We start from the raw sequence: 26,177 nt of genomic DNA on the forward strand, positions 1-26,177 counted from the left end.
ATAATCTGTATATATTTCTGGATCTCTCATCCGAATTGATAGGTTTTGTATTTAACATGCTCTCTGTTCTTCATTTTTTATTTAGGGTATTTGTCCTGTTGTCGCTTTCTAGATGACAACCAAATAGTCACAAGCTCAGGAGACACCACCTGGTGAGTTCCTTGGATTTTCTTTCATGATGGTGCCAAAGCTGTGTGGGCTAGCCATTTAAACCTCTGTGCTCAAATATTTTTCTTTTACTTGCAGTGCTTTGTGGGATATTGAGACTGGCCAACAGACGACCGCTTTTACTGGACATACTGGAGATGTAATGAGTCTCTCTCTAAGTCCAGACATGAGCACTTTTGTTTCGGGTGCCTGTGATGCATCATCCAAGCTCTGGGATATTCGAGATGGGATGTGCAGGCAGTCATTCACGGGTCATGTGTCTGACATCAATGCAGTGTGTGTAAGTGACGAGCTTTGCTTATAAATATAGGGAGAAGGAGTTGATGAATTTCAGTGATCACTCATGGTCACACACTGCTAGATGTTGAGGGAGCTGCCGTGAGCGTGTGAAATGTTTTCATATGTTTCAACCCTTGGGAGAGTGGGTCATAACATTCTGGCAAGTTAACTACTGTGAGTGAAGCCCCCCAAAAATATCAGTTTGACTTGGGGGTGGGGGATGGAGGCAAACCTCTTGTTGGCTGTAGATCTACCAGTTGGGAAGAGGTGCGAGAGAACACAAAAGTTCCGGTTATGCCGGTCCCTCTGATCCAGTAGCTCAGCCCCTGATTTTCTGACGTGATTAAATTAAACATTTTATACTGCTGTGAAACTTGAAGAATTAGCTTGGGGAAGAAAATGCTTTGTACAGAAGAGAGGTTTATATCTTTTAAACATTAAAAGACCTGACATGTTTTAAAGTGTGTGTTAAGGTTTCATGCAAGTTTATGGTTTCAAGAAGGTATGCTGTATAAGTTGCTATCATAATTTGAAAACCCAAATCTTTGTTTAAAATAATCCTGTAGGATATTCTTAACTGCTCCAAACCTGGCTAGAGTCCAGTGAAGGACACTTCCATTTTGGAAAATGATTCCTGAGCCTGCCCCTTTTTCTCTTTTCTCCCGGCACCCCATTTTGTTTTCTTTGTAACTTTTGTTTCTTGTTTCAACTCCCAGTTTTTCCCCAATGGCCATGCGTTTGCCACTGGCTCTGATGATGCTACCTGTCGGCTGTTTGATCTGCGAGCGGACCAGGAACTCATGATGTATTCCCATGACAACATCATTTGTGGGATCACATCAGTAGCCTTCTCAAAGAGTGGCCGCCTCTTATTGGCAGGTTACGATGATTTCAACTGCAACGTCTGGGACACCCTGAAAGGAGAACGTGCAGGTTAGTTGATGTGCATACGAAAGGGAGCAGTTCTTCCAATGTCAAAACTGAGGGAGACTCTGCACCTCCCAAAAGTCAGTATTGGTAGCTGAGGTTGCTGGCTGGTTATGTTGACTTAAATTGCCATCCTAGATTTGGGATGCTGCATTGCAGATAATTATGCAAATCGTGATCACGCATGGGAGAAGACATGATGGGTTCTTTCTCCCCCATGATTGTCTGAACCTGGTCACCGTGTGTGTTCCATTCTCAACAACCCCTAAACCTGATAGTGCTGTTTTTGTTTTTGCATATTAATGTGTGCTTGTGTCCAACACTTTTATTGTTTGTAAGGTGCTTTGTTGAGGGTATGACTTGGTTCGCATGTCATGCTAAGCCACAATAGGTTGATATCATGGGTAGTTGCATGGTGGCTTAACGTGACATCTGAACCTAGAGCGTTTTTTCCATTGTGGGTTGTTTTTTGCAGACAAGCCATCCTGACAACCCATAGCTTATAGTAGGGTTATTTAGGATGGTATGATCTCAGGGTGGCTTGTTGTGATATCTGAATGCAGCAGGACAATTTTATTGTGGGTTTTTGGGGACGCTAGAGAGCCGCCCGCCAGCAATGAAAACCCGTTCCGCTCTTCATGATCTCATTAGTGCTGCCGCCATTCTCCCTCATCCCTTCTTAGCTGCAGAGTGGGCTGTCATCTTTCGGGAGTAATGGACAGGCCAACCAACCACAGTGGGTTATTCTTAGGGTGGCTTAGTGTGATGTGCGAACTCACCCTATATTTCTGAAAAGTGGGATATAAATCTATTGAATAAATCGGGCTTGTATCTTTGTTTTTTTAAAAAATGTGTCATCTCAAAGCCCTCTCTTTTTACATTCTCCTCTTTTGTCCCTCTAGGTGTTCTTGCTGGCCATGACAACCGAGTCAGCTGCTTAGGTGTTACTGATGATGGCATGGCAGTAGCTACGGGGTCTTGGGACAGTTTTCTCAGAATCTGGAATTAATCTGGCAGCTGAAACACACACACACACACACACACAGATTAGACACGCACACCTTCTCCACTGAGATCTGGAGAGATCAATGCTGCAGCCTATTGCTGTGAAATAACATTTCTACCTTGTATTTACAGGTGAAGTTTTTTTACTCGCTGATTATTGCATAAATAGGCTTCCTGTAAATGAAGTTTAAAAAAATCAAGTGAAGTGATGGGTGGGAGAAATTGGTGACTTTTTTTTTCCTTCAAAGAAAAAAAAGTGAAGGTTAGCACATGTATTCATGGTGACAGAAGCTAAAAGAGCCGGGCCGTCTTACGTTTGGTTTGGCTGCGTTGTCCTGGAGGGATCTCTGCTTGTGCCCCAGTCCTGCTAATTCTGTACCTTTTGTACATAACTGAATATACACATAGCAGCCAATCATGTAACATTTTGTCTGTAAGTAAAGAAATAATGTTTGCATTTTTTTAAGAAACTGCATTTATATAGCTATACATTTAACCTGAGATGTCTCCTCCTGAGTTCCACAGTGGATCAACTAGATTGCTGTTTTAAATGTGTCTTTTTAATTTTCTGGTGACTTTACTGTAGATAAAGTGTGAAGTTGATGAGCTGTTTGTGGATTTTATAACAGAAGGTGTTTGAATTATTGCTTGATCTGTTTTTGATTTTGTGTCCGTTTAAAAAGAAACCAACAAACCCCAATGACTCCTTGCGACACCTAGCGCCTTACTTGCTTGCTGACCTATTTATTTAAATATGGGGTTTGTTCCCTCAGTGCCAGCAGATCCTGGTCAGTTGTTGGCAGCTAGGGGCTCCAAGCACCAAGGCGCTAAATAGGTCATCAGATGCACCCTACAAAAATAAGAACTGAAAATTTTGGGTGTCCAGATTTTGAGCTTCCAGCAGCCTCTAATGTGACTTGACTCAGCATGTATGTTGAGGGGACAGGCATTGCTCTTGCTAAATGGCTGAGCCAATTAATGATGGCTATAGAGAGAGAGAGAGAGAAGAGTTGTAGTTGTAAGGAAGTTTCTAACCTATAATATAACTGGCCTGTTCTGGCTGGTGTGATGTTGAATTTAGAGCCACTTCTAGTGAAGCCTCTTGGTATGTTGTTTATGGGACTGTACCACTCCAAATCCAGGTTGGCCATAGTTTGTTTTGATTGCATCTCCCCTACATTAAAATTCTCTCATATATGCAGAGGTGAATGGGGTTCAGGTAGAAAACATCTCCTTGGTATACTAGTTTTCCACATGCAGAGAAATGTTAAAGTATGAGTATATCCAGCTGAACTGTTCTCCCACCCTGTAACTTTTGTGGTAGTACAGTCTTATGAGGTCTCTAGCATATGCCCCATCGTTTGAATTGGGTCTTGAAACCTTTGATTCAGTTACACCAGTCAGCTACTACAGGAAACACTGAAAGTTCATTCTAATACTGCCAAGTTACACAGTGGGTTACCCAGACATTCCTCAGCAGAACAGAGTTGCCTTTTGTATTTGTGAATGTGTGTGTGTGAGAGAAACTGCATCACATGACAGCATTAACTAGGGAATTGCCTTCCCCATCTTCATCTTTCTTTAGAATGTTGTTTCCCAGTTTTAAGATCCTGAACCATTAATTACTGTAGCCTCAGCATTTTATTGAGAGCCAGGTGTTGTAGGGGGCCATTGCAGTGAACCAAGAACTGCAACTTGAATTCCCAGTCTCTTAAATTTTTGTATAAAATGAAGATCATCCTGCAATGGCTCAGAAAAACTGTCCTGTTCACAAAAGTATAGTTACGGGCTGGTTAGAAATAGGTTTTTTTTTTAATCACTGAAATCAATATTTGCTGCTGGTAAAAATGTACCTGTGCTTATAGAAGATATTAAGTGAATCTGACCCTTTTGGAAGTATTTGGGAATTGACATGGGAGATAGATCTAGTCCTTAGACATCCACGGAAGTTAAACTTTTTCATGTATATGTCCCCTTCTCAAAGTGTCTAAAAAGAAAGAGTACTTTTTAAAATAACCCGTTTCTGTAGTAAACATCAGTAGCTGTCAGTATGTTAAAACATTTGTTACTAAACCATCTGTTTTGTCAATTTAAACCAATTAGCCCTAATTTCTGCCATTTCAGTTTGCCCGTCTACAGTGGTAAAAGTGCCAATTCATGTGCCAAGCACAGGAGATTTAGGAGCTGTAAAAAAGAACCCTTTAGTATTCCCCCTTAACGTGTGAAGAGGCTTGTTTCTGCCAAAACAAATACATGTGAAGGACCTAATTCATAAGCACAGAGCAGTATTTTGATTTTTATGTGGACCACTGTTCAGAACCAGTATTGATGTTACCTGGCTTGGATAGTGGTCACACAGTGTTTCAGAATTTATTGATAATCTTGACGGTTATTTTAGTTCAGATTGATGGTGAGGCAGTCACTCTGAATTTTGCAGGATGCACTTCTAACACACACACACACACACACACACACACACACACACACACACACACACACACACACACACCTGCTGCTGACAGTCTTTTATAACAAACACAGCCACCTTTCGGAATGACCTTAACACGACCCTATGCCAATAAGAAGAATGTGACCCTTGAATAGAAAATGCAGTGCAGTAGCACTAGCAACAGAAAATTTTGAAATTAAAATTGGATGGTTCATTAAGGCAAACAAGCTGGCAGATGTTATACAGCCTTTTGGAATTTTAGAAATATGCCTGTTTTGCTTTGGACTCGTTTAGAGATAACCGTTTGCATCCATGTGTTAGTTTTTGGAACGACACTCGTGTCAATGAAGCTGTAAGCAATGGCTGGATTTCTGTCCTGTCCTAGGACCCTAACTGCAAATTGTGAGAATTAACTGATAAGTGTGTGTGCGTGCGTGCGTGTGCACTTGAGAGTGCCTCTAGAGCAAATCTGTCATAGAAACGGTTGCATCTGAAATGGGAAAACAGCTACATTCTTTGCTCTTTCCTTTCACCTATGTGCTTTACAACAGTTCATCAGCTTGTTAATCCCAGGGCAGTTGTTCTTTTTAGCATGTGTGTACATTCTACATGGCTGAGAACAACTGCACACCTGTTGAGATTTGATGGTAAATGTGCATCTATGTAGATGTTTTGGCTCCATTTCACAAAATGCACATTGACAGATACCTGATGCTTCCTTTACAGGGAATGTGGCATCCCTTAGTGTGATAGACCACCCCTACTTATTTAGCTACATACTAGTACCTGATGTACTGGACCTTGTAGATTTAGCACCATTCACATTGTATACAACCTGAAGCACAATCTTTGAAAAATGGGATCTATATCAGTGCATAGTTGTCATCTTGTTTATGTTCCACGCAAGAACTACTATATAGTGTTGCAGTGGGTTTCAAGCTGTAGGCTATTGATCTTAAACCAACAAAAGGTTATTGCTACAGTAATGTAGAATTACTCTTCCACGAACACAAGCAACATGGGTTACTTGAAAATTGACCTGCCTATTGGGGTTCAAGTAGCTGAGATAGGTTTGCCAAAGTTTGCTACTTGAGAAGCACCTACTGAACCTGAAGTGTCTGCATTGGAAATGCAGGCCTCTCCCCAGGGAATACTAATTCTTTCCTATGTTCTTGGCTGGTCTCTGTGTTACTCAACGTAGGGATTGTCATCCCCGTGGTCATATTGTTTAGTACAATTTCACCACATGTGTTTGCCTTCCAGTGACTGTCAACAATGTGTAGCCACAGTGGAAATGCTGGTTGTTGGCAACCTGGTGGTGGTGGTGAGGAAACTCACGGTAGGGTGGCTCTGACTGAAGTGAGTTGTATTATATCTGGCTGGGGAAGGAGGATTTGTCATGTGGATGCCAACAGCTGTGATGAGTTTAATGTATATAGGCCATATCATGTTAAGATAAATCAGAGCTTTCTGCATTATGCATGTCCCCTTTGTTAGCTCCAAGCCTGGTGCTCTCCACCTAAAATACCTTGAATTTTTCAGGGTTGATTGTCCTTAGAAAACATTCTGGCATCCCTTGATGTATCTCCAAATTCCAATTTAGCCATTTCTCTAAAAAGTGTGACTGAACAAGGCTTGGGATGAGTTGCATTTTGGAGAGTAACACTTGCTGTTTCTGAAACTTTGGCCCACAGCAAAAATCCGTGTTGGTTTAGAATATAGGCAGAACATCCAGCGAGAGAGGGAGTTCTTTTTTCTTCCCCTCCCGTTTCCCCCCAGATTTTGTGTGTTATGCAGATGTGAATGTGACTCGAGAGGTAATCAGTTGTTTGGTGTGGGAGTGATTGGCAGTACCATGACCAGTATATGTAACAAAGCTGGGATTGATGGTGCCGAAGAATGAAAATAGGCAACTATTTAATAAGTGGTGTTTAAACACATTCCATATGGCGGCTCAAAAGGCTGGAAAAGCCGAGCCAGGCCACACAAAACCTCTAGTTCTCTGTGGCTGCAATAGGGTTCTCTGTGTGACCAGTCTACAGATCACAAATTCCCCCTGTTGGTGGAATCCAAAGCCCTGCATGCTTACTGGGTCTTTTCAGTGTTTTCTCCCCAGCACCAGTTCTCATTGCAGCCCCTCTTGCCTCCTGGAAAAGTTACCCTCCCTGAAGGCGGGAGTCTCTTGAGTAGCATTGCTGCAGCTGGAAGGGTTCAATCAACCCCTCCATGCATACATGGAACCACCTTAGGCCCATGTGCAGCCCACGTTTGGATCCTGGCCATTGCTTAGAAATGCCAGGTAACTGTTCTTGACCTTGGAAATGGGTGTCTCTGTGTTACCCCCTCCTACCTTAAGCTGACACTCATGCTGCCCAAGTAATTTCTTCCACATATGAGGCACTGCAAGTCTCTTTTTTTTCCCTTTTAAGTCAACTATTGTATAAAATACATGCAAGACTGTTAAATGCTCAGTGATGTTATGGTGAGTCCGTGAACAGTGTTACTAATGACTTATAAATGATAAGATTTTTTTTAAAAAAATGTGCCTGACCTTCCTTGTGCCACACAATGTTTGGTTTTTGACTAATATGGGCATCTTAGAGATATTTCAAGCCTTTGTTTTTACAACACAATGGTGCTCTCTTTGTTTCCTCCTCACCGCGACACACCTCCACCTGTGTATACTTGCATCTTCACTCAATGGAACTGCATCCGATTGTTTTCAGAAATGGGTGGTCTTTTTACTTTCGCTCTTACTACTGACTTATTCCAACTTTTCACATCCAGGATGTGTGTGTGTGCATGGTGGGTTGTGTTCTTTGCTTTATTTTTTACCTTCACTTATTTCCAGCTTCTTCTGAGGAAAACCTTCCAAAACATTTCCAGGTACCAAGTGATTCTGCACTGCCTTTTGGATTGTGTATTCAGAAAGTCTTAAATTGTTTTATTTAACCGAATTAAAAACAAAGAACCCAGGGAGACTTGTGCCATTTTGTTCTTTAACAGTGCTGTTGTATAAAAACTTCCCTGTGGAAAAAAAATCACTTGCTATGAATTGTTTATAGTTCCCCCCCACCCCCCATAATGAATCTTTCCTTTGTATTTGTACAGTGGCTCAGTGAAAGATGTTGCCCTGACTTGACATTGTAACCAATAAACAACTGCTTTTAACTAGGATTTCCCTGCTTGTGGTGGTTCATCTTCCTTGCCTCTCTCCTGCTTCTTCAGAAAGGTGACAGTATGGGGACTTAAATGTTTAGCACCCACACACCCATTTCTTGTAGATTCAGATTTAGTCATACTTGGAGTAGACAAACTGAAAGCAGTGGGGGCTTAAACTAAGACTATCTAGATTCAACCTGAAGTTCGTAAGAATTGGATATGTTCCGTAATTACGCTATCATTGACAAAACACAATGAACAAAAAGATGAAAATATTGGCACTGCACAAAACATATGAAGAGAAAATAAACACGTCAATGTTTATGCATCTATCCTAACTGAAAACCAGGTTATATCCATCAGATTTAATTAGAATAAAATGAGCATTTTGGAAATGGACAAAATCCTGCTTAAAATGAATGTTCTATGAATTGCTTGCTCTCAATCTTTCCTAAATCTAACTGGTTATTTGGTTCATGAAACTACCTGGATAAAGTACAGAGAATGTTTTGGGTGTTATGATCTAGGCTCTATTGTATAAATGGCCATTCCCCCGCTATTTCTTTGCAATCGCAATCTGATCTGTCAAATTATTGACCAGTGCTTTACCTGCTTTAGAAGTGCATCAGTATCGCCAAAATAATCTTACTGGACAGCTGCAGTTAATGTAAGAGAAGAAATCCTTCTGATGAGCTCCTGAAACTCATGAACCTGCTGAATATGAAGATCACTTGCTTTGGGAGATGCACAGTGCAAACATCTATTAGGGTGGAATCCTATGGGATGCGTTTCCGATGGACAGGGGGCCTCAGAATTCAGAGCCATCTGAGGCAGCAATTTCGCCTCCATTGCTCCATTTAAAATGCAAAAAAGCAGGTAGACGAGCCCCTCTAACCAGCTTACCATTTGTTGAGCAGGGAGGGGACTGGAGATTGCATTTCGGCCTGGCTTGGCCTCTCCCCTCCCACCAGCAAGCCCCCTTTTCTCCCTCTCTGCCTTCTCTTATGAGGTTGCAGTTGCGACCTTGTAAGAGAAACTTTCTACAATAGCAGGGAAGGAAGGAGGGGGAAGGGAAGATCCACACTGGATCTCCTCCATGGTCCATAGCTCTGTCTGAACAGGAACACACCAACGTTGTTACAGGTCCCACTTGTATGTACTAATAGCCATCACCATTCTCCAAGTGCTGGTCCTTATTTAGCCAAAATGCCCCTACCTATGTGCAAAAGCAGAAATATCAGCAGGTTCAAGGGAACCCTGAGGCTTGTTCAAGTACAAATAAGCTTATGAGCATGTTTGTGATGGGCTATTAACATAGGACACTTCACTGCCAAATCTCTTTAAGTTTTATTTAGTTAAAACTTCTAACAGTGAACTTATAAACTTGGAGGCAAATACTGATTGTCATGGAGTAATGAGGTTTAAAACTCCCACTTGACCAGACATCTGGCAGTGAGCCTTTGCAGATGAGGGAACAGATTGCTCTATCGTAAATCACATCTTCATACACACAGCCAAAGGAACAACAAAAACTGGAAACGTGTATGACAGTAGATCAAGAAAGCAGCTAATTAATGATTCTGTGGTAAATCTATCGGGGTAGCTTTCATCAAAGATAAAGGTCAGCATTTAGGGTTCGTTGACCAATTTTAAATAACTACAAAAACATGCATGTCAAAATGCTGTTAGGGAAACATGGAGCTTAAATGCTTGCAATCTCTACCAGTTAACTTCTGCACAGTTCAAGTTGTCACTTAGCTTCACATTTCATCGAATTTCAGAGCCTTTCTGGCTGTATTTGTAATGAATTCCACCAAAACCCCTTCTTCCAGCATAGGAACAGAAGAGCCATATGAATCATTTCAAGTGCGCTAGAGAAAAATACAAGCATGAACGTCATTTGTTGCTGAAGAAATAAGTTTATTATTTCTTCAGCAATTCTTTTATTAGCCCTTTGAGACCAGTGACCTCTCATTATCAAGCACCATTCCAAGAACAGGGTCCCTTTTATACAACTAAAGCTAATTCTCATTGGTTTTTAAAACATGCATATTCTTATTTTCCACATTTAAAAACCACTTCTGTGCTAAGTACACATATCCTGAACAGCAATTCATAAATGAACACATAACTGCACTTTCATAATAATGACCACGAGCAACTGAAGCACCTACAGTTTCTTTTAGTAGAAACCACTGACCCAAGTTTGCAATGGGAAGATGCCGAAGCAAAAAGGGTGACTGGAAGCCGGAGGATCCCTTTGTCTATGCAGATCGTTGTGGTTGGTGCAGATGGACAACCAACCACCATGGGAAGGGTCGGTGGGTCCTAAAGACTGCTCTGCTTATGCATTTGCCCAATAACTGATAGCTCATTCCTTATGCTGTGCAAGCTCTTAAAATGCAGAGCAGTCAGGCGCCTAACTTTCAGGATGTTTGAGATGCGATAGTAAGGAGAGGCAAGGTGGGGAACGAACAACAGAAGCTGGTTTGGCATGTCATCCCCCATCCACCTGCCGCTTTGTCATGAAATTCTGGAGTTTTTATGTACTTCAGGCTCTTCACAGAATATTAATTTTAGGCATCCATCAATTGTGGATACCCAGACATCTCAAAACTAAATTATACCAGAGTAAGGTTAGATTGGTGATGGGTGAGTGACTAGAATTTCGTGGCAGATGTTACACACTCACCTACCACCCTTATTCCAGTTTAACACATATTACAACATTATTTTGGCTTTCAAGAACTACCATTTGGGGAAAGGATGCATATGCAGATTACGTCATCGCTCAAGTACCCTAGAAGAGTGCTTCTCAAGAGCAGCTAATTATATGTAGCTCATCTGCTAAACTGAAGAGCTCCCTTTGTGAGAGTATTCAAACTTAAATAAGCAATGTAAAATCTGAAAGTCTCAAATCTTTCAACCAAATGAGAAATTCAAAGTTGCACTTTATGCCCAGCCAAACTGATAGTCTCTGCATTCAAATCCATAAAGCCCATCTAAAATTCGTCATCACTCTATACTTCAGGTCTGTAACAGAGTCTTGGAACTAGCCAGCAACACACCTTGCCACAGGAATTCCAGCTCACACAAGACTTTGACACAGGACTGAGTGTGGAATCTCTTCCTATTCTCTTCCTGGATACCAGAAAGAGAGGGTTGCCCCTTAGGGTAAAAACTAATACAAAATACTATGTTTGCTAGTTTATTATTTTACATCTCCAAATAAATTTCATATGCGCCAGTAAATATAAATTATTTCTCTCTTATGAAAACTTGCAAAATGATTCAATCAATGGGAAACACTGCTTGGCTCTTTCAGCTCCCTGGCACAGTTCATAACCTAAGCATCAGAATAGCCAGGCAGCACTGGACAAGTAGAACCACAGGGGCTTGAAAAATTCATGTGAGTTGAGGGGCATGTGAGGGTCGTTTCATCTTCTAAATTGGACTTGGAGCATCAGAAAATCACAAGGCCTTCTCTCTTCATTTCTTCTTCTGAAGAAAATCCTTTGTAAAACAGTCAAATTCATTTTCAAGTTGAATAGCTTTTTTCCTACAAGACAAAGGGGAAAAAATGTTTGGATACATGATTTCTTAAACCAACATACAATTTCTAAAAAAAGGAAACCAATGGGTTGTATCTAAGGGTACTCTCTCTGTTGACAGGAGTCTGCCAGTTGAATGGGAGGGAGACAATTTCCAACAAAAAATTGCCACAACTGGATACAACCCAGTGTGAGTAAAACCTGTATAAAACCAATACTCTGATACAAAATACGCAGGAAATTAAGAGACAGAGGGCTGATGGAAATGTTACTCTGCATGGAAGCTCATGCAATGCATTTATTTCTAAGTATTTTTGCTCCGCTCTTCTACAAAAAAAATTAATGGTACTCAACAGCGGCTTACAAGATTTCATACACCCAATGCAACACCAGAACGGTGCAGCCGAACAAAATACTGTTATTTTGATGTCCATAAAAGGTGCTTAAACATGTGGCTTGGACTAGAGATTCTTTGCTTCAGGTGCTGCCAGAAATGTGCGCTACAGATGTGGAAGCTTGCTGTGCAATGGAGTTGACCCATAAGGTCAATGTCATGAAAGCTGTAGAGCACTCATGCTACATGGGAGCCATTATGTTTGGGCTGCACTCTTAAGACACGGGGATGAACTCACAGGAGGTAGAGAACCTGTTTTACCAGCTGCATTCCAAGTTCATGCTTTTATGTAAATGGTTTTACACTTTCTATAATGTGTTTTCAATTGTTTTTGATCTTTGCAAACCATCCAGAGAGCATCAAGCTAGGGGGCGGTATAGAAATATAATAAATAAATAACTTTAAAAGCACCAATTCCCATATCAACCTGCCCATAGCTTATGATAATTTGCAGCAGCCTCTCTCCACATAATTCTTCCTTTGGAGGTCTGAAGGTCATCTACAAGGGAGGGCTTCCTCAGCAGTGGCTTCCCCAGAGAACATCTCCTAGCACCTGCACTGTACCCTTTAGGTAGCAGGCAAGCCCATTTTCATTTGCCAAAGCATTCTAGTGTCAGTTGCTTTCATCTTTGGTTTACGTTTTATTGAATTGCTTATTTTGTATGTGTTCTAGACAAGCCTGAAATCTAGTATGATGAAGGGCGCTATATAAATTTGAAATTATTTTTAAAAATAAAGAAAAGTGGACCTCCAGATCAATCCAAGCTAGACATCCTTGCTCCTGCCCAGTTCAACTCACAATCATCCCCAAAAGCACTTTGAACAAACATGGAAAAGCTATGTGATCTGTCTGCTATTAGGCAGTACACTATGGCAGCTTTCCCCGGAGCGATTTACCGTAGATGCTTTGAGTTCTTCTGGATTTTTTCTAGCTGTGTAATTCCTTTGGATAATCTTGCAATGTCTTCTTCCAAGTTTCGCTCTGTGATGTCGACTTGTTGGCACAGACGAGCAAATGTCGTGGCCATTTCCCTACGAGAAAGAGAGAGAGATAAAGCCCAGTCCACCAACTTGTTTCACCCAATAGTGCCACCAGAGCAGACTTTGGGGCAGAAGTCCGGGGCCCCACTTAGCAGAATGAGAAAGAGGCCCCCAAATGCAGCAGGGACAGCTTAAGGACATAAGAAGAGCCCTGCTGGATCAGACCAAGCGTCCATCTAGTCCAGCACTCTGTTCACACAGTGGCCAACCAGCTCTCGATCAGGGACCAACAAAGCAGGAAATGGTGCAATAGCACCCTCCCACCCAAGTTCCCCAGCAACTGGTGCACACAGGCTTACTGCCTCAAATACTGGAGATAGCATACAACCATCAGGGCTCGTAGCCATTGAGAGCCTTCTCCTCCAAGGATTTATCGAACCCCCTTTTAAAGCCATCCAAATTGGTGGCCATCACTACATCCTGTGGTAGTGAGTTCCATAATTTAACTATGCAATGTGTGAAGAAGTACTTCCTTTTTTACTGTGTATAATCTGTACAGCACCATGTACATTGATTGTGCTATATAAATTAATAATAATAATAATAATAATAATAATAATAATAATAATAATAATAATAATAATTGTCCTGGATCTCCCCTCAATCAGCTTCATGGGATGACCCCATTGGGTTCTGGTATTTTGAGCTTCGCCAATTTTGAAGCGAGTGAAGTCATACCCATTACCTTCTGAAGAGCCTCGTGCTGCCCAAGCCATAAGACCAAGTCCAGAGCCTCAAACTACTTAACTGCCCCATTGGTTTCACCCTGGAAGCTCCAAATGGAAAACTGGCAACAAGATGAAGGCCCCTTTGACTTCCTGGCCAAGCACTCAATTCAAAGTCTTCCTTTACTTCTTAAGCAGGGACAGGGAACTTATGGCCCTCCAGATGTTTTGGCCAACAACTCCCATCAGCCCTAGCCAGTACAGCCGGGGGCGAAGGATCATGGGAGTTGTAGGTCAAAACATAAGTTGATCCACCCCTGCTCTAATGGGAAGAAAAGCCTTCCCATATTTTAAGTACAGTCAAAATTCAGTCTGAGGAAGGTGGAACCGAAGTGGCCTCTCGTAACAGAATTAGCAAGCAGTAAAAGCAAATCCTGGGATGTTTTTTTTCATTCTCTGAAGTGCTTTGTTAAAAAAGATGCCCAAAACCTAAATCATGGGAACAGAACTAATGACACAAAGCAAGTATTAATAGCACAACTGAATATCTTTTCCATAATTTATTCTAAACTCAGAATTTTTAAGGTTTATACCCTAACAGAGTAGGGCTTCATCATTAAATAAAAAACCCCCCGTTAAACTGCCAAGTTTAACAGCCAGAGCACACTTTATGAAGGCTTTTGAGTTACACTGAACTTTACATCCTGATGTGACAGAAACATAAGTAATTGTCAGCAAAGTTGGGTACAAACAGAACATGTGATAGGATGGGATTTTTTTGAAAATCACCAGACCAAAAAAGGATAACTGAAGTGAGTGTAAGAAGGGGGTTGCAATCAGAAAAGGAAGACGTATCCTGAAACTTTCAGGGTAGGGCAGGGAAAAATAAGTTTGTGGACGGCAGGCCACAGATCCTTTCAATGACCTAAGAACAACTTCTCTATTCAATCTATTGTAGGGTGACCATATGGAAAGGAGGACAGGGCTCCTGTATCTAACTGAGGCATAGAATACGGAATTTCAGCAGGTGTCATTTGTATGCATGCAGCACCGGGTGAAATTCCCTCTTCATCATAACAGTTAAAGCTGCAGGAGCCCTGCCCTCTTTTGTATCTGGTCACTCTAGTATAACTCCTGCAGCTTTAACTGTTGTGATGAAGAGGGAATTTCACCACGTGCTGCGTGCATACAAATGACACCTACTGAAATTCTCCCTTCAATACAACTGTTAAAGATACAGGAGTCCTGTCCTCCTTTCCATATGGTCACCCTAATCTACTGTCTTTCACATTCAGTAATGGAAACTGATCTTTCAGGCAGTCTTTCAGTGTGGGCTCACACACTCTTTTGAGGAAAAAGGCTGAGCAATATCTGCAAAGGAAACATTTTCCTTTGGGACAGAAGCTCAAATTACGAAACAGAGAAGACATACTGTTGCACTTGGTGGCTACAATTTGCACTGGTGATGCTGACGATCAACTGCAGTTTTTCCGTGGCGTAGTTCACGAACTGCTGCTTGAAGGCCCGCTCCTTGGCTTTGGTTGTCCAAGTGAGCCTCTCGTAGAGATACAACAGCCCATACATACTCAAGGAAAGCGAGATGGCCTTCCAGCCGACTGTTCTCCAAACCTGGAAGAGAAGCACTAGCTCAGAACCTGGGCAGGATCTATCAGATATATCAGGGGTCCTCAACGTTTCTGGGTTGGCGAACACATTTGGAATTTTGAGAGTGTTGTGGGTGCTCTCACAAAATGCTTGCCTATTCATAAAATTCTACCATGGTGGCCATGGCAGCTCACAAAACACTCACTTCCCGGAAAGCAAACTGGTGAGGTTAAAAGAAAAGCAACTTGTCCAAGAAACTGAATGGGCTGAATGGGTTCACACAACACATTAACCCGTGCTCAGTGGTGAAGTGTAGGTTCTTGTTGAACCACGGGTTGTTTGTTGTAATGTGGGTTAGCATTTTGTCTGAACCTAAGACATTTGCTGAAGGGTGGCTTACTATTCTTGAACAAGCCACCTTGAGAACCCATGGTTTGTTGTTGGGTTGTTCAGGACAATTAACAAGCTACACTACATTGTTAGCAAGCCACCCTGCAGAAAATGTCCTGGGTCTAGAGAACACACTGTCCCACAGTTCAACAAACGACCCACACTTAACCACTGAGTGTGGGTTAGCATGTTGTGTGTACTACTTTATACTCAGTACAAAGGCAGAGATGGGGGGGTCTGAGCTTCAACGCGACTCAACGACTCTTTTCCACACAAAGATCGCACTGGAAGGACAGTGGGGCTCGTCAGCACCAGGCCGGAGACCCCAGAGATGGGGATCCAGGCAAGCATTTGTTTGAGGCAGGAAACTTAAAATTCTTCTCGGTGGTTTCTTTGCATCACAAATGTGATGCAGGTCCAGAGCCTCGTTTCAGGAAACTTCTAGCAGAGCTGCCGTATATAGCAGGGCTGCATGAAGTTGGGAGGGCAGGCAGAAGGTGGACCAGGGATGGGGAAAACTCTCAAAGGTGGGGCGGGGGGCAAATAGGAGGCAGAGCAGCACCCACTAGTACAAAGTGGGCAACTTGTGCCCCCCCCCAATGTTTTGGCCTACAACTCCCATCATCCTTCATCACTGGTTATGCTAGCTAGGGTTGACGGGAGCTGGAAGCCAGAAGCTCTCGTCCATGCTGGCCAACCCTAGATTTAGTTTCTCAGAGATTCCTCACGAAGGCAGAGTTGGCCGTGGAACTCACCAGTCCTCCAACGATGATGACCGTCATGGAGGTCCGAGATGTCAACGATGCCAGATTGGTGACCAAGGAGACCATGAGCTCCTCCTGCGAGGCGTTCTCTGGGGTCAGAGCAGGAGCACTGGCGGCACAAGGGGTGGAGGCGAGAGACCTGGGGATCTATAAGAGAAGGACACAAACTCTCAAGTCAGCCTACCCAGGAGATGGGGGACGGATGGTGGCAAGATTTCATATTAGTGTGTTTATTATCCAAAATGGGACTCCAGGGGGCTGAAACTAAGGGCAGGGCTATGTTCTGAAAGCACACAAGGCATCAACCATAAAAGGCTTTCAAATAGCTTCTGGGCAGAGCTGCACTAAAGTAACATAATTTCCTGCACCCAAGTAGTCCAAATTCTGCAGCATTCTGCATATTTTTCAAACTTTGCTCTATTGTACATAGCCCAACATCCCAGGACAAGTACCGATGTGCCAATAATTCCACCTTGAACAATATTAAACTTACACATTTACTAGTCTGTCATTGGAACGCTACAGAAAGCCAAGACCCAAACCACATGAAAGCTGATTTGGCATGACTCACACGCAGCTCTGGGCAATGGGAGGAGACCCAAATCTGCCCTGGAATTATCTGCAAAGGAATACAGCTCCAGTCTCAAGGCAAGAGAGTGTCATGCACATGAGTTGGCAAATATATGTGTACCAGATTCCTTGTCATTCTTGTCTGGGGCATCTTTGAACAACACACACACACATGTGATCAGTCGTGCAATTGCTCTAACATTGAAGTGACTGGGGGAAGAAGCCCTCATGCATGCAAGATTCCCATATTCACACTGGTGGTGCTATTTGCATGTGGTGGAACAGGATTAGTCTCTACAAACAGAAGAACATGCTGAACTTACGTAGAGCAGGAGGGGCCAACGTGCCCCATGCTTTGTGCCTTATTATTAATTATTATTCTTTATTACATTTATATACCGCCCCATAGCCAAAGCTCTGAACATGCCCACTGTCCTATTTCAGCATCGCATTTGGAGCCGGGGCCGCGGGGTGCAGCCCCCGGCGGGTTCAGGGCAGGGCAGGCAAAACCGGCCCCCGAACTGACGGACGTTGAACAGTCCTGACGTAGAGAAACGCTTTGGAGAACTCACTGCAAATGTTGGCTCCGCCATGCCCAGCAGCATCCTGTGGGCGGTTTTAGGGCTCAGGAAGCGGCCCACGAGGGCCGTCCAGCCCAGGGAGAACCGGAATGTGATGTCCTCTTGGAAATCCGAGCACAGGCTGTTGCAGTTCAAGTCGTAGCTGAGGTCAAACTTCCTGCAGGGAATGAGCACGTGGATCTTATTCTGGACCCCTGAAGGCAACAGGGGCTGCAGGTTTTCTAAAAAAAAGAATACGGAAAAAAAGGGGAAAAGTGGCTTAAAGGCAAAATTAAACTGATTTCCAAACTCTGCTTTATCTTTTTTGTGGTTGGTTGTGCTACTCAGTGAATGCTTATTCTATGTACACACTTTCATGCGTATAAGATTAAAAACCAGATCTGTTTGAGGGATAAGAGAGGCGCGTTATAGTTTAAAACAATGCAGTTTACGAGCGTTCCCCACCCCAACAAGTAGCAAAGCAGATCTGCGTTCAGACAACATGATAGTCAACAGTGGGTAATAATCAACTCAGTTGTGTATCTAGGGGTTGCTCCCCACACAACATGGTAATAATCAACCGTGGTGGGGATTAGGATCAGGTCTGGGTTGACTATTAGTTCATGCTGCGTTGACTCACTCATCCCTCGCCCTCTCTCCCTCCTCAGTCCTCCTGCTGGCATTCCATGAGCCACTGCTGCCAAAAATCTATCCTGCTAGTTGGACTAGAGCGGCAGCTACCGCTTTGAGCGCTCTTTCCTTGCAACTCGGTGGCTGATGAAATCACCCATGGCGCCCTCCACACAACACGATAACCAATGCTGGTTCAAATAGCCAACTGTGCACAGAATTGCTTATTTTGGCCAAATAACTAACCTTTGGTTAAAATATTCCCTCCACACAATGTGATAACCCATGGTGGGTTAAATAACCAACCGTCAACCATTTAAACCATTATGGGTTATCATGTTTTCTGAACCCAGTCACTGACTTGTTCATGGAGTAATACTTGGTCAGAAGTTGCACATCCCTGATCTAGAGAAACCTTTTGAAGCACAGAAGTGAACCAAAGTAAGCCAAGACAAAATGGTGGTCACTGGCCCAAATCCCCTATTCACCTTGATTTCTGATTACTTCCTTAAGACACTTGGCATAGGTATAAACATGGCAGGACTGTAAATGCAAGATAAAATCCACCTCCATACACACACACATACAGAAATCCAAAGGCCCTGGTAAGCAGGAATTTGAGGTATAGAGTTCATTAAAAAAAATAAGCGAGACATTGAAACTTGTGATAAATTCCCTGTATCTCTACGTATGAAACAGAATGAGGGGTAAACTTCTAAGGTGGTATAAATGGATTGTCCTACTTCAAACTAGAGGTGGGGTAAAAACACAATTCTGAATGCTTCCCTTTTCTATCTACCTGCAAGTAGAAAGCTAGCAGAGCAAATTGAAGGCAGGACCTAGGACCTCTCACTTGCTGTGCTAGATTTCTACTTGATGTGGGGCATTTTAAAAAAACCAACAACACAGGGGGGCTTTCAAAGGTGGCAGCCCCACACATGCAGCCTGAACTGGACCAATTCACTCTATCCATTTCATTCTGCTGGGTAAGAACAGAGAACTACAAGTTCAATCGCAGCTTTTAAAGCTCAGCTAAAAACTTTTCTTTTTCCTAAAGCTTTTAAAACTTGATGTTGTTCGGACTTTATACTGTTAGTTTTACCCTACCCTGTGCCTGCTTACCCTACCCTGTGCCTGTTTGCATTCTCTTCCCCTCCTTATTGTTTTACTATGATTTTATTAGATTGTAAGCCTATGCGGCAGGGCCTTGCTATTTACTGTTTTACTCTGTACAGCACCATGTACATTGATGGTGCTATATAAATAAATAATAATAATAAGAAGAAGAACAGGCCTCAAGCAAGCAAGTGAGATTTCGAAAGAGCAGAGGAAACAGACGTCTGGCTTACACAGCCCAGGCGAAGCACCCTGTGTGCATGCAGAGCTGTTTGCAGGCTTGCAACCCTGCTCAGGCATCAATTATTTTGGGATGGATACACCCCAGCCTCAATTTGTACAGTTGGGGCGGCTGGAAAAGGGCCATGGTGTTTACCGAAATCATGACAGGCACACGTTGACCGCACTGCGGAGGCGTCAATGAGCACCTCCACATGACTCCAGCCATGGCCCCATAGGCCATCATTGGTGGGCGTGGGCACGCTGCATGACCCAGGCTTTAGGCCGGTCTGATCATAGACAGCAGCCTTGCGAGGCAGAGGCAATGGGAAGTTGGTGGTCTAGAAAGAACCCCAGCCCCAGAGAACTGAGGACATCAATGTGACCTTGAGATTTGGCTGGTAAGAACGGACCACATGTCTGAAACTGCACCCAAGGGGAGAGCAACGGGACAGCCCTGCTGTTTCTAGAAGTTTAGGTTTGTAGGACTGGAGCCAACAGGAGCAGGCAGAAGGAACATAAGGGCCTGCTCCATTTGAACTCACCACCACCACAGGGATAACTGACATCAACTGCCCTGTGGGAAAGCAGCAGCAGCAAGGGAGGAAGGAGCAGACAAAAAGAGCATCAGGGCCTGCTCCAATTGGGCTTCCCCAGCTCTCATCAATAGGAGATGAAAGGCAAAGCAGGACCATTCCAGCAGCCCTGCAGAAAATCTACTTTTTTCCTCTTCCCTCCCCATCGCCTTTTCCTCATGTGTTGTGTCTTTTTAGATTGTAAGTCTGCTGACAGGGACTCTTCTTATTTTCCTCATTGATGGCAAGCTATGCTGGGAGCCTTTTTTTACTTGAGGAAGGGGATGGACGGACGATCAAAACATACACATCTCCACTCAATCAAATATGCAAGGGGGGAGGGGAGAAAGAGCAGCATCCAGGCATTCCTCGGCACAAACGTTACCGATCATTTCCTGTTGCGACTGACACATCGAACTGTTGACTTCGCTGGAGCAACGGTCAGCCAGGTTCCTTCCCAAGCCCTCTTCTAGGTGCTTGTTGAGTTCCTAGCAATTCACAGAGAAAGCAAACCATTAGCAGACCACTGCCCTAGTTTAGGTGCTGTCAAAGCAATCTGACATAGCAAATGCAAGCGACCGCATAGTTTGGGGCCATGAGCATTACTGTTGCTCTCTTAGTCTAAACCATCAGCATGGCTCCCTTTGCAACTTTATTTTATTTATTTATTACATTTCTATACTGCCCAATAGTCGAACTGAATTCCAAACATCCTCACCATCACTTAGTGGGCAATTTGAAAGGAGCACATTAAGCTATTTAAATTTGTTCTAGTACTGCTCTTAAAAACACACAAGAAGCAATTAAATATAATGACACAATACTATTCGACGTGTACAATCCTGACGCAGTGAGTTCCATCCCCATGTTTTAAGACTCTTAGGACTGGTTGCTGTACACATAGACTCAATCCTTAGAGAGATTTCTCTGATCATTAATGCTATTGCTCTCTAACGGGCTTCGCTCTCTCTATTTGAGCAGCCGGAATTCACAATCTCTCTCCGATTAAAGGGACTCTAGTAGATTGTGACCAGATCTGGACCCTGCATATTAAAACCACAAAAAGTAACATAGATGAGGTGTTTTAACTGATGCTCAGGTCATACAAAACTAGAAGGCAAGAAAAGTAGAGCTTAGAACACTAAGAAAACAGAGGAGCAAAAACAAGCCTCCACTCACGGCAGAACTTACACTTTTATAGATTTTCAAAACTTGCGGAGATGGGTGAAAATCGGAGCTAAACTCATCTACCAAAACAGAAAGTCGACAAATTTCATCAGTCATGGCAGAAGACACCTGGAAAAGTAACATATGAAAGGAGGAGCATGAAGGGTCTTTGAGGAAAATACAGGCGAGGGTGATTCGAAAAGTCTTTGCAAGATGATGCTTTGGGCAAATTTTAAGTTCTTTGCCTCGCAGATCAATGTAAACTCAAGAATTTTTAAGATGTGTTTACTGTATTTCTTCAATTCTAAGACACACTTTTCCCCCCATATAAACATCTCTAAAAATGGGGTGCGTCTTAGAATCGCGGGTATGCCTTAGGGTTGTTGTTTTTCTGTTGGTGGTACTGAAATTAGTGTGCGTCTTACAATCGATGGCGTCTTAGTACGGTATTCCTGTACTAATGTTGTTCCCCACCTCGATCCAAAGGGAGAGGCGGGTAAGAAATAATTAAATATATTATTATTATTATTAAAACAATGCCTGCTGTAAATGCCCAAAGCTCTCCACATATATTATCTCAATAATCCTTAACCTATGAATCTGCCTTATACAGACTCAGACCATCGATCCGTTAGCCCAGGACTGTCTTCTCCTATCAGCAGCTGCACTCTACCGTTACAGGCAGGCCATTCCCAGATGGCCTCCAAAGGATTATTTAACTGGGTACGCCAGGAACTGAACCAAGAAGTTTCAAGCATGCAAGACACGTATCCTGAGAGCTGCAATGTGCCACCATCCTAAAAAGCCTGTAAGGTACATCAGTAATAGAGGGACTCAGACTGAGAGCCTAAGGTCATGTGGAGAATCCCAGCTCACAGCTCACATTCTTAACTCTGTTGAGCAGTTGTTGTTGTTGTTGTTGTTGTTGTTGTTGTTGTTGTTGTTGTTATTATTATTATTATTATTATTATTATTATCATATTTATTTGTATCCCGCCTTTTGCCCAATGCTGGGCCTCAAGGCGGCCTTACAAAGTTTAAAATATACATGGGGGGGGGAGGGAAACAAAACCATAAACAATTAAAAAATACACAACAAAATTATAAAACATTAACATAGATGGAGGGCTGGATTATTCTCCAAAGGCCTGCTTGAACAAAAAAGTTTTAGCCTGCTTCCGAAAGCCCATCAAGGAGGGAGCCAGCCTAGCTTCCCCAGGAAGAGAGTTCCAGAGCACCGGAGCAGCCACCGAGAAGGCCCTCTCCCATGTTCCCACCAAGCGTGCCTCTGAAGAAGGTGGGACTGAAAGAAGGGCTTCTCCAGAAGATCTCAAAGCACGGGCAGGCTCATAAGGGAGAATACGTTCTTTCAAATAACCTGGACCTGAGCCATATAGGGCTTTATAGGTCATAACCAGCACTTTGAATTGTGCTCGGAAACAGACTGGAAGCCAGTGGAGCTGTTTTAACAGGGGAGTTGTGTGCTCCCTGTAACCAGCCCCGGTCAACAATCTGGCTGCAGCTCTTTGAACCAGCTGGAGTTTCCGAACACTCTTCAAAGGCAGCCCCACGTAGAGCGCATTACAGTAATCCAATCGGGATGTAACTAAGGCATGTGTCACCGTGGCCAGGTCCGACATCTCTAGGAACGGGCGCAGCTGGCGCACTAGCTTTAACTGTGCAAATGCACTCCTGGCCACCGCCGAAACCTGGGTATCCAGGCTCAGGGCTGAATCCAGAAGCACACCCAAGCTGCGGACCTGCGTCTTCAGGGGGAGCGTAACCCCATCCAACACAAGCTGAATCCCTATTCCCTGATCTGCCTTTCGACTGACCAGGAGCACCTCTGTCTTGTCTGGATTGAGCTTCAATTTGTTCGCCCTCATCCAATCCATTACGGCCAACAAACAGCGGTTTAGCACAGAAACTGCTTCCTTGGAATTGGGTGGAAAGGAGTAGTAGAGTTGGGTGTCATCAGCGTACTGGTGGCACCGCACCCCACAACTCCGGATAACCTCTCCCAACGGTTTCATGTATATGTTAAATAGCATGGGGGACAAAACAGAGCCCTGAGGGACTCCACAGGCCAATGGCCAAGGAGTCGAACAGGAATCCCCCAGTACCACCTTCTGGGTCCGTCCATCCAGGAAGGAATGGAGCCACTGTAACACAGTGCCTCCAAGACCCATCCCAGCAAGGCGGCCCAGAAGGATACCATGGTCGATGGTATCGAACGCCGCTGAGAGGTCCAGCAGAACCAGCAGGGACACAATCCCCCTGTCCAGTTCCCGGCGAAGATCATCCACCAAGGCGACCAAAGCTGTTTCTGTCCCATAACCAGGCCTGAAGCCAGATTGAAATGGATCTAGATAATCCGTCTCATCCAGGAATCCCTGGAGTTGGGAGGCCACCACACGCTCCAATACCTTGCCCAAAAATGGGATGTTGGAGACTGGCCGGTAGTTATCCAATACAGTGGGGGCCAAGGAGGGCTTTTTCAGTGTGGGTCTTACCACTGCCTCCTTCAAACAGGCTGGGACCCTTCCTTGGCGAAGGGAGGCATTGACCACTCCACTTACCCACTCAGCCAGTCCCCCTCTGGCAGCTTTTATAGCCAGGAAGGGCAAGGATCTAGTATACACGTGGTGGCTCTCACCAATCCAAGGACCCTGTCCACATCATCGGACTGTGCAAATTGAAAGGTATCCAATAATACTGGACAAGCAGGTGCCAAAGTTACATCCACTGGATCTGCATCAACAATAGCATCCAAGTCAGAGCGGATCCGAGCGATTTTGTCTGCAAAGTGCTGGGCAAATTGGTCACAACAGGCTGTTGAAAGGTCTGAAATCACTTTTGGGGGGCCAGAGTGTAGAAGGCCCCTGACCACCCGAAACAGCTCTGCTGGACGGCTCTTTGCAGACGCAATAGTGGCAGAGAAAAAAAGATTTTTCGCTGCCCGAATTGCCACAGAGTAGGCCTTCAGATAGGCTCTAGCCTGTGTTCGATCAGATTCACTCCGAGTTTTCCGCCAACGTCGCTCTAGCCTCCGTCTCACTCGTTTCATTGCTGCCAGCTCACTGGAAAACCAGGGGGCTGGTGTGGCTCCACAACGTGAGAGAGGGCGCTCAGGAGCAATCGTGTCCACTGCCCTGGCCATCTCTGCATTCCAGAGATCAACCAGGGCATCGACAGAATCACCTGCCGAGGCAACAGGAAAATCCCCAAGAGCCATCAGGAAACCATTCGGATCCATCAGCCTCCTGGGGCGGACCATCTTAATCGGTCCTCCACCCCTGCAGAGGTTCTGAGTGCCAGCAAATCAGTGCCAGTTACTGATTTCACTAGAACTGACAGTGATTCTGGCACCAAAAGTCTCTAAAGTCCCCAAAAGGTCACTCATATCAACCTAAGATTTCATCCCTTAAGCTTTCACAACACCAAGGACCTGTTGTATGGGAAAGGTATAGCCAGCATGGTGCCTGCAAAGCAGTGAGTTGTGAATTGAGATGGGAGCCATGAACAGAATGAGCTGCCGGCAACTTACCTTGTTCGCAACCTCCTCTGTAACTTCCTTGATTTTCTTCTTTATGTCCTCTGTTAAAAGGTTGAGCTGATTTTGAACAAATTCTAGCCTATCCTTCTGCTCCTCTCGCTCCTCCATCGAATGGACTCTAAGGTAGCAGAAAGGCAGCCATAAACTAGTTACCCCAGAAATAGAGTGGCAATGAGCACTGTAATTGGACCATCTCCCTGGCTCTGTAAGCTTGAAGCAAAAGTACAGCCAAGAATATAAACCAGAGCAGCAGTTCCTAAGCCCCAAACCTACCTTACCCCAATAGGAAGACCAATTTTTAATATTTTTTTACCATATATGACCCTCTCCTGTCCTGTACAGAACAGGTGGAAAGAGTAGGAGACTCCTGAACCTTTGGCGGTCATGTAGAAGAGGGGATTTCGGCAGGTATGAATTGTCTCCCCCTTGCCAGGCGAAGCTGTACCCACCAACATTCCCACTTCTACACAGCATTTAAAATTACAGGGAGCCTTGCCCTCTGCCACTATTTCTCCTCTAAAAAGTGCAATCTGCATCACACACAAAATTTCATGCAAAGAAAGAGAAAATGATGATGGTGCCATTAGCACTGCCCACCTTAAATCAGTGCATGGCTTACATGTGGATCCGGACCCTCCAATTAAAGATCAATGTACTTAATAGTCCATGGTAAAGTAGTCTAATCTACAAAATATTCTGTACTTAATTTGTGGCTCTCTTGCCACCACAGATTCTCTTTTTCTTTTCACATGCTCATCATGACCTTTTAATGGTATTGGAGTCATGGCTATTTGTCTTTTATCTTGTCATTTTTAATTTTGGTCTCATCTGCTGCCTTTAATGGCTTATGTCTAATGTTTGATCTGCTAACTTTGCACTTTTTAAAAGAATAATTCCTCATATTTTATATTTTTGTGTGGCGACTGCAAGCTGTGTTAAGACTAGTTCGCAAAAGGCAGGGCTAAAATACTTTGTAAATAAATATCCCGTGACGTCTGGAGAAACCCTGTAATATATTATCGCTATATATCACGGATGGGACTGAGGAAGAGAAAGAGAGAGGGGCTGGCCTATGGCCAACTAACAAACTCATGAAAGAGGTGAGATTTCAATCAGATACATCCAGGTTCACAGCTCAGTCTCTTCACCACTACACTAGCTCTCAAGCTGGAGGGGAAATACGCCCCTCCAACCCAGTACAGTACCAACACCGATCTCCATTTATTAGCTCAGATGCTTGGTTTTTGACAGACATCGTTTTTGAGCCAACTTGTGGTCCTCTAGATGTTTCAGCCTACAACCCCCATCATCCATCACCACTGGCAATGCTAGCTAGGGCTGATGGGAGTTGTAGGCTAAAACACACCACTGCTTTAGAGGCAAG

At 43.8% G+C, this 26,177-nt stretch overlaps 2 protein-coding genes across 3 annotated transcripts in view; one reads left to right on the forward strand and one right to left on the reverse strand.

The window, feature by feature from the left end:
• The window catches only part of GNB4 (G protein subunit beta 4), a 46,948-nt gene extending 38,943 nt beyond the window's left edge, over positions 1-8,005 (forward strand). For both annotated transcript variants that reach the window (XM_063131948.1, XM_063131947.1), the window contains exons 7-10: positions 86-152; positions 247-448; positions 1,164-1,380; positions 2,277-8,005. In XM_063131948.1, coding sequence (XP_062988018.1) covers positions 86-152; positions 247-448; positions 1,164-1,380; positions 2,277-2,383 — 593 coding nt within the window. In that variant the 3' untranslated portion in view covers positions 2,384-8,005. The remainder of the gene's footprint in view (positions 1-85; positions 153-246; positions 449-1,163; positions 1,381-2,276) is intronic.
• A 1,320-nt stretch (positions 8,006-9,325) lies between these two features.
• The window catches only part of MFN1 (mitofusin 1), a 43,498-nt gene continuing 26,646 nt past the window's right edge, over positions 9,326-26,177 (reverse strand). Inside the window, exons 12-19 of the mRNA XM_063131946.1 lie at positions 24,785-24,911; positions 21,262-21,366; positions 20,456-20,558; positions 17,543-17,772; positions 16,392-16,547; positions 15,074-15,270; positions 12,833-12,967; positions 9,326-11,549 (exon numbers count right to left, since the gene is read on the reverse strand). Of these exons, the coding sequence (XP_062988016.1) occupies positions 11,480-11,549; positions 12,833-12,967; positions 15,074-15,270; positions 16,392-16,547; positions 17,543-17,772; positions 20,456-20,558; positions 21,262-21,366; positions 24,785-24,911 (1,123 nt within the window). The 3' untranslated portion in view covers positions 9,326-11,479. The remainder of the gene's footprint in view (positions 11,550-12,832; positions 12,968-15,073; positions 15,271-16,391; positions 16,548-17,542; positions 17,773-20,455; positions 20,559-21,261; positions 21,367-24,784; positions 24,912-26,177) is intronic.

The sequence above is a fragment of the Elgaria multicarinata genome, chromosome 8, assembly GCF_023053635.1.
Source record: "Elgaria multicarinata webbii isolate HBS135686 ecotype San Diego chromosome 8, rElgMul1.1.pri, whole genome shotgun sequence".
NCBI classification, from domain to species: Eukaryota; Metazoa; Chordata; class Lepidosauria; order Squamata; family Anguidae; genus Elgaria; species Elgaria multicarinata.